General features: G+C 41.1%; 1 protein-coding gene across 1 annotated transcript in view; it reads left to right on the top strand.

Annotated features, from left to right (window-relative positions):
- The window catches only part of rassf8b (Ras association domain family member 8b), a gene marked incomplete in the record, with an annotated part of 18,801 nt that extends 10,867 nt beyond the window's left edge, over positions 1–7,934 (top strand). Inside the window, 7 exon segments of the mRNA XM_035681439.1 lie at positions 1,741–2,091; positions 2,294–2,499; positions 2,665–2,868; positions 3,121–3,195; positions 3,977–4,099; positions 4,874–5,000; positions 5,552–7,934. Coding sequence (XP_035537332.1) covers positions 1,741–2,091; positions 2,294–2,499; positions 2,665–2,868; positions 3,121–3,195; positions 3,977–4,099; positions 4,874–5,000; positions 5,552–5,667 — 1,202 coding nt within the window.
- Positions 7,935–8,295: the final 361 nt, after the last annotated feature.

The raw sequence follows: 8,295 nt of genomic DNA, 5'->3' as shown, positions 1-8,295 counted from the left end.
GATAGATAGATAGATAGAGTTAAAACATGTGTTTTTTACAGTGACAGTGTAGCAGGAGTTATGGCCTTCACTGTCCTTTGTGTCCCATGTGCCTTTTGTCCAGGCCAGGGCACTTTGATGTGAATAGCTGTAGTGATAAATGTGCCTCCTTTACAAGGACCCTTTCTGTGTAAGAAGAGGGTGAGGGAAGGAGGGCACTGTTTTACTCTTATCTGTATGTGTACAGACAAGAATGCAGGCCCGCACACACATAGAGCCGTGACCCATTCAGTGTGGTCCTTTTCCCAACACAATCACTGTTTGTTGAATTGAATCTTCCCACTGTAAAGTTCTTTCACTGAACATGCTGGTCAAGTTCTTTGGAAGTACCGATACTCCACAAGCGTGGGAGAGTTGTGAAAGGATTCAGTGAATCTGTTCTGCTTTTCCTCTCTAAATTGCAAAACACTTTGAACTTAATTTTCAACATTTTTGAAAGCTTGCTTAAATAAATATCTTACCACCAGGAGTTAACACCATGACAACATACACAAATAGAATGAAATCAGACAGTATCATTAAATAGATTAATTAGCTATTAAAGATGCAAGTTACTTTACAGGCCATAAATCTAGGTGTCAACAGCATTACAATGAAAGTGAATTGTGTTGTTTGTGACAAGGGGGCCAAGAATAGATTCTTGGGGAACACCACAGGTCATAGGGACCTCCCAAGGAGAGAGCAATACCAACTGCAACCTGATTTTATTAGATATATTTATGGACCCATAAAACACACCAATCCAACTGATAACATGTTGAAGTTAGGACAGTTATTTCCAGCATGGTCCGAAAATGTTAAGACAGACATAAAACATGTAACATAAAACTGAACAGTAAAATATTAAGGCCAGACTACACCACAAAATATCAGTCCACCTAAATACAACAAAGATCAATCAGGCTAAAGTAAGGTGCCATTAGCTACCTACTCAGTCTATAAAACATTTTCATAGATATTTACATTTAGACAAGTGACCAATTTAGAATAGAGCAGTTTATATTACGGTGGGTTGAAAATATATCTAACCTTTGTAAAATCCAAAGAATCATGACTGTCTGTCTTGAAGAGGATAAACTGCTGCATGTGAAGGGCATGAGGAGAATGAAAATCGTAGAACATAAAATACTAGGACTGTCTCCTCAACCCCCATGCAGGACTTAATACAGGGATGATACAAAGGACAAAGTGGGAGTTTTAGGTGGTTAACAGTGTCCTCTAAAGTGCACTTCACAAATTGGCGAGGCAAGATAGTGTACAGGAAGGAATCTGGACTGGATCTGGAGAACATCATGTGCTCTAGCTGTAAAGGACCAGTGCTTAAGCCCCCCAATTAAGTAGCAATCAAAGTAAAGTTTTGTGGAAAAAGTAAAAAAACATCCTTGGTTATTATTTATTAAGAGTTTAACTGACAGAAAACTAAACTTATCTGCTCTGCTTCACCAGGACTGTGGGTGTGGCATGATCAGATTGATAGACAAAACAACCCCACAGCTGTCATCACGCTTTGATTCAAATGTTGTTACATCCTGATAAGCGCATGGATGTACATGACATCACCTGTTTCCAACTGAGCCCACTTTAAAACAGGGAGATATATGACATATATGAACAGGGCAAATATGTTTTCAGGGTCAAGAAATTTGACCTGAAGCGCCACACAAATCAATTTTTTGAATGTATTTTTTTTTATTGTCCTAGGACGCACCGGCAGGTACACTTTGATTGAGAAATGGCGTGATACGGAACGTCACCTGGCTCCACAAGAGAACCCTGTGGTGTCCCTCAACAAGTGGGGTCAGTATGCCAGCGACGTCCAGCTCATCCTCCAACGGACCGGCCCGTCCATTAGCGAGCGGCCCACCTCTGACGGGCAGGCTCGCGTCCCAGAGCGTGGGTTCTACCGCCAGAGCCTGCCGCCTCTGGCCAAGCTCCGCCCGTCAGGGACAGACCGCTCGCTCAAACGTAGGGAGCCCAAACGCAAGTCCCTGACCTTCACTGGAGGGGCCAAGGGTCTGCGGGATATATTTGGGAAAAGCAAAGACACAGAAGGTAGTGTGTTTAAGTATATTCCAGCTTACTTTCTAGTAATATAGTTTTTATAGCTATTAATTGTGAACATATTGTGAGAAGTCTTGGTTTTACTGTCCTCATGCTCTTCCCTTCCCTCCCTCCCTCTATGCATTTACTTGTCAACAATCCAATCGCCATCCTTTGATCTCCCACTCACCCATGCATCCATCCATCCATCCAGCCAAACAGCCCCAGCAGCGTGGTGTGAGCCTGAACCTGCGTAGGGTTGGAGGTGTTGGAGCGTCATCTGTACCTGGGAGTCCAGCCAGAGAGCTGAGCCGGCTGGTGCAGCTGCAGAGAGACAAACTCCAGGCCCTGGAGAGCCGTCTGCTGGGCTGCGAGGCTGAGCTGCGAGACTGGGAGGAGGCTGGTGGCGAGGCCAATGAAGTGAGCAAAACCACAGCTGGCAGTGCAGTTACTTACAGGAAAAGATGATCTGTGCAGATCCATAACACCTGCACTCTAATCCCTCATGTCTTCAAATCTATTAAGGTTTATGGTTATATTCTCTGTGGCCAAGAAATCTCTCAAGTTGAGCTTTTCTCTTACAAGGGAGGAAACCTGGAGGAGGAGCTGCTTCTTTTAGAGCAGCAGGTGAGGAGGAACGATGCAGAGATGGAGGAGGAGGAATTCTGGCAGAACGAGCTGCAGATTGAGCAGGAGAGCGAGCGGCAACTGCGGCAACAGCTAGCTGAGCTGCAGGGCGGTGTACGCGACTGCGAGGCGAAGCTTTCAGAGTACTTAACACACATACAGGTGAGACTGGCACCATAAAGAAGCTACCTGTTTCCACTGGATGCTCTTTTACTGCATTTATAAACAGCATGAAGACTTATGGTATTTTTCTTACAATGTCAGTGTGGATCTGCACCCACAAATAAAAACAAGCTGAGTAGGAAATTGTGAAACTGAAAAAACGATTTTCTATAAAAAAATACAATTCCCAACTGTGAGGATTATTTTTATGTCAGTTTTTCCATATTATTAATTATCTGTCACGTCGCATAGAGCATGGAGGCAGGCCTGGAGCAGGAGCGGCTGCAGCAGGAGGCCGAGCTCAACCAGAAGGTCAATGAGGAGGAGGTACAATCCAGTCTTAACAGCATGCAGACAGAGAGGAAAGTAGTTTAATGAATTGCTGAGATCTCATTTAGGTTTCAGCAACTGAGGGTATTTAGTTTAAGTTGTTCTTCACAGAATCAAGAGTGAAACACAATTTCTTTCATACACATTGCACAAGCTCTGGAAGTCCAAAAACTAACTAACAAGGCAAAATGTTGCATTTAAAATCGTTTAAATTTACTTTTGGATTAAAAACAAGTCAGTGTCAGCTGTACTTTGTGTTTAGTGCCGATTAACAAATGTTAGCAAGCTAAAAACAGATGGTGGATGTGGTAAACACAACTTGCTAAACAATAGCATGTTAACATTGTCACTGTAAGCATTTTAGCATATTGACTTTTGCATTTAGGCCAAAGAATCAGCCTCATAGAGACTCTGTTGACTCATACACATAGTATTGGTTGTAAGCATTTCATCTCTTCAGTTACAGCATAAAAAGTAATTGCAGCTTCCTGAATCCCATCTAAATCTTCTTTAATAAGGAGGTAATAGATCTTCTAAATGTATAGCTACAAAGTGGTCTTAAACATGACCAAATTTTGAAATATTGCTACTTAAGACGAACTCATAACACTATATTATTTCTCACAGCAGAGGAACTCACATTCAGAAGCTCTAAGCACATATAAAGCATGACAGTCCTCCTACATCTTTATTATGAGGATTAGTTTCTCTTGCCCATCTCTCCCGACAGGTTGTGATGAATGTTGGCTTTCTCTCCTCACTTCCACTTTCATTTCAGGTGCAAGCACAGCTGGAGAAGGTGAGGGCTGAGCTGGAAATGCAGAGCCAGCACACAGCTCGGCTGGAGAGCAGCTGCAGGGCTTTGGAACGCTCACTTGGCCAGTCCAGCAAGAGATTACAGGTCAGCTCAGACCTCACTGTTTAGTATCTTGATTTTCTAACACCATAGCCTCAAAATTGTCAGGAATTTAAAGCAACCATGGCAGTTCCCAATATGTGTGGAGGATGCTGGAGGAGTTTCACTTTAGGAAATGTTTTAAAAATGCTCATTATAGTCAAAAGTTGGCTATATTTGGCGCTGCGGTGCGTTAGCAAAATCCAGTCCTCTGCACACAGGTGGAACCATAAAAAATCTAAGCTCATTAAGTTGTGGGCAGTGAAGCAAAGTTTAATCTCTGGCTCGCAGGGATGTGCAGCGGATCCTTGGCTGCGTGCATCCTAGTGAGCAGAGTATAGGCGAGGTCCAGTAGGGTGTGGGAAGCATGAGGTAATGAGAAGGGGAAGGGAGGGAGGGTATTACAGCATTCTTCGCCTGATTAGAGAGGGGCCTGAATAAGTACACAATCCCTCGCCTGCAGTTGCGTAACCATCTGGGAGCTAACTCTTCTCTTTAACTGTCTCATCTGGGTTATGACTTCTGGAGGTATCCTGAGCAGTATGATCCCTTATTGTTTTTCATTACATCCACCTCAGTGTAGTTTAGTGAAGGTAGAAAAAATATCTAAATTAGGTACAGGAGCTGAATTCATGTATCAGCATGTTCCTGTACCCGACTGTACAACACCAGTTTCTTAGTATTTTAAAGCTAGCCCTCATTTTTCATAATGCACAATGTGTATTATTTCCCCTTCACTCAGGCTTATAGACTTTATTTAGTTGTTTTTTTACATCACAGGAGAAGGAGCAGGAGCTTGAGCAGCTGACAAAAGAGCTACGACAGGTCAACCTGCAGCAGTTCATTCAGCAGACTGGTACCAAGGTCACCGTGCTGCCTGCCTTGCCTACAGGAGAAAACAACAACGGCACGTATATACACAAGCACACTCACATATACATAGACATGCATACATTTCAACAGAGACTCAATAACTTGACACATTACCGTCACCTTGTTGAAAGGTTTATTTCATAGCCAACCACATTTATACTGAGGTGTTTTACATACAGCATTGTCACATGTGTATGTACACAGTGCCACCTTGTGTTCATCTTGAGAATGTCAGCTTAGATTGTTGTGCCATAACAGCTTATATCTGCAACCCCATTTCATGGACCAAGTCACTAGCAGCACTGAAAATGCTGCAAGACTTTCGCAGTAAGTCAAAAAGAAAATCCTTATTTTCATTCTCAAAAGAGAAATCCCCCAGAAGGTTTTGGGCACATATGTATCTTTCTCAGTTATCTCCTAGTTCACTTGCATTCACTAAAGTAGCAGCTGTTTATAGAAAATATTTTCACAAAACTACTGAAATGATTTACAATAAGCTCAGCAGCTGGTACATCGCAGAGCAGCAGTTGTGTCCCTTGTCCTTGATGGCTGGCTGCTTTTTTGTGTTCTGTCTGCTTGCTACAGAAGTGGAGTCTGGCTCTCTGAAACGACTTGGCTCTTCTCGTCTCTTGCCCAGTGACCTTCGCACTCTTCAAAGCACCGTGTCCTCCAGCCTCAACCCTGAAGGCATCTATGTGTGACCCCAAACTGTCCAGGAGACATTATTTTGGCAGCAGGGTAGCCACATGTTACGAGGACTGTCTCGATGACTGGAAGGCTCAAGAACTGACTCCCTGAACTGCTGGAAAGCAGGGCACTGAAATAAACCCAGCTCTAGGAACAACCCTGAGTGTGGAGGATGTTGGCAAATGCATTACATGGAGGATGAGTGGTGTATCACAAAAAAAACCCACAAGAAGACTTTCATTCATCTGTTTTGCATCTTTCCTGCACTGCCTCCTCTTCCATCTTACTAAGACTAAAACTGATGTCAATATCCATTTGCAAACATTTAATCTACTGTCTGGGTGAGTGAAGATTTATTTTAAATCCCTCTCAGTCCACAAAAGCTACATTTTCCCAGAAAAAAACAAAAACAAACTACAAGCCAGTAGATGTATTTTTGTTGACTGAGGAGGCTTTCGGCCAAACAGTGCAGATAAACTTCATTTTTTAAATCATGAACTGGAGAGAATTTCAGGATGCAAACAGACACATGTAAACATAATCCATGCACGAGCATGCACAAACACACCTGTGCTATAACCATAGCCATATCTGATTGCCTTACTCTGGTGTTTTAAAACCAGACGTCAATAATCTAATGTTAAAACAGAACTCAAGGTAGCTACTGATATATGCGCCATATAATTAAGAACGCTTAGCACCAATTCAGGTGATACCTAGTCATGGTAACTGATGTCAGTATAACTCAACATTGGCTCCTTTTCTTTGATATGTGTAAATGTTTGTATTGATTTTAACCGGAAATAAATTAGCTTTCTTATTTCCTGTGTTTGACAAAAACAGAAAAATCTTTGCCCATCATTTAAATTAAATGATATAAAAGAAATTGAGGAGAAAATAGACGGAGGAACATCAACTACTGGACATTTTCAGTGAAATAGTTTGACTTTATTTTCAGTTTTGGTGCACACTTGGTGCAGAGCCATTAATCTCCTCTTTGTTTCAGTTGAACACTTCTTCCAAAAGCTCTGAAGTGTGTGAATGGAGCGACGAGCGATGACAGAGGCCTTTGAGCCCGCAGAGTAAATACAGCCCTGTAAATGTTGCAAACAATGACTGTATACCCTGTCTGACCACCAGGTGGCGACAAATCATATATTATTCAGACAGGTGAAAGTTAACTGTGTTAAAGTTACTCCAGGTCTGATTTTATTTGCCTTGGTTCATTTGTAATAGGTCAAATATGACTGTGTATATTGTTTTGTAACAAAGCCTCAGCACTTGAGCTTTCAGTGTATAATCTGAAGTTCCACCTATATTGTTGGCCAAGTGTTTGCCACGTTTCACTGTGTTCATCAAGCAGGGACAAACACAAACACACACACTTCTAAAAACAGCATCACACCAACATACTGTAGTCTTTTGTCTTTTGATTTTTAACATTTTAATGAACTAAAGATGTCTCATATGAACCAAAGCTAGTGTGTAAAAGATTAATAGTTGCAGTAGATGAATGTACTTTTTATATGGATGCAACTTACGCCTGTGAAGTGTACCAACTTGAAATCAAACAGTAGTCGCATTTATTTTTAATGATTTCGTCATTTGGATAGTTGAGCTCTGTCACACAGGAATAAGAGAGAAGACATAAAGTTTCACAGGAAATAAAGGGATTTGAAAATTGACAACACCTTTGTTTCTCTACAGGCTACAATACAAACCATATGTAATATATATTGGGTTTCTGGAATGAAATCTCCAATAGCATTTGATCTTAAAATCATTTAAAAGTTTGTGGTTGTATATCAAACCTGAGAATTATGAATTTGTGGAAAAAAATAGCAGTTGTAAAAACAATTGAGATAAATAATATTTTGGATGAATTATATCCACAGTACATGCACATTTAAGTTACAAGTGTACATTTTGGCCCTGCTTTGGGCTGTAAAAATGGGACTTAAATTCATACCTGGGAATTTAATTTGGCTTAACTTGGAGTGCTGAGTGTCACACACAGTTTTCTTTTCAGTCTGTATTCAAATGTTCTGCTTTTTCAGTCTTTGTGCAGCCTCACCTTGGATGTAACTTGTGCACACAATACAGTGGTGGTAAGTACATTTACTGAACAAATTTGAGGTACTTGTACTTTATTGGCACTATTGGCATATTTAGATTTTTCCTCAAGTAACATTTTGAATGCATAACTTTAAGTAAAAGTAGCAATACCACAGTGTTAAAGTCCCCCTCCACTCAAAAATCAGTTTTTCTTCTTGTTCCTACAGTTGGATGTTTGATCTTCACTGTACAGAATGATGTATGTGCAGAGTTTGACACAAGAAGGATGTTTTCACATTGATCTACTGGAAAGTTTCTCTGTGCTTATTGAAAATCCGATTTTAAGGGGCGGGGCCTACAAGCTCAATCAGTTCAATCCTGGTCCAGTATAATTTGCATACTGGACCAAAGTTGACTCCCAAACTGTTTGTGATTTCATAAATCAAGTGTGATGTAGAAAATGTAAGCCATTGCTGAGACTCACAATGAGGTAGAAGGAGTAGGGGCCCTTTTAAGGATTTTAATGTGGATTATACTTTGTAGAAAATAACATATCAGACGCACATTGCTGTTCCAAGCAGACTATT

The sequence above is a fragment of the Morone saxatilis genome, unplaced genomic scaffold, assembly GCF_004916995.1.
Source record: "Morone saxatilis isolate NCDOM2014 unplaced genomic scaffold, NCSU_SB_2.0 Contig10, whole genome shotgun sequence".
NCBI classification, from domain to species: domain Eukaryota; kingdom Metazoa; phylum Chordata; class Actinopteri; family Moronidae; genus Morone; species Morone saxatilis.
This window is presented reverse-complemented; position numbering and strand designations above follow the sequence as displayed.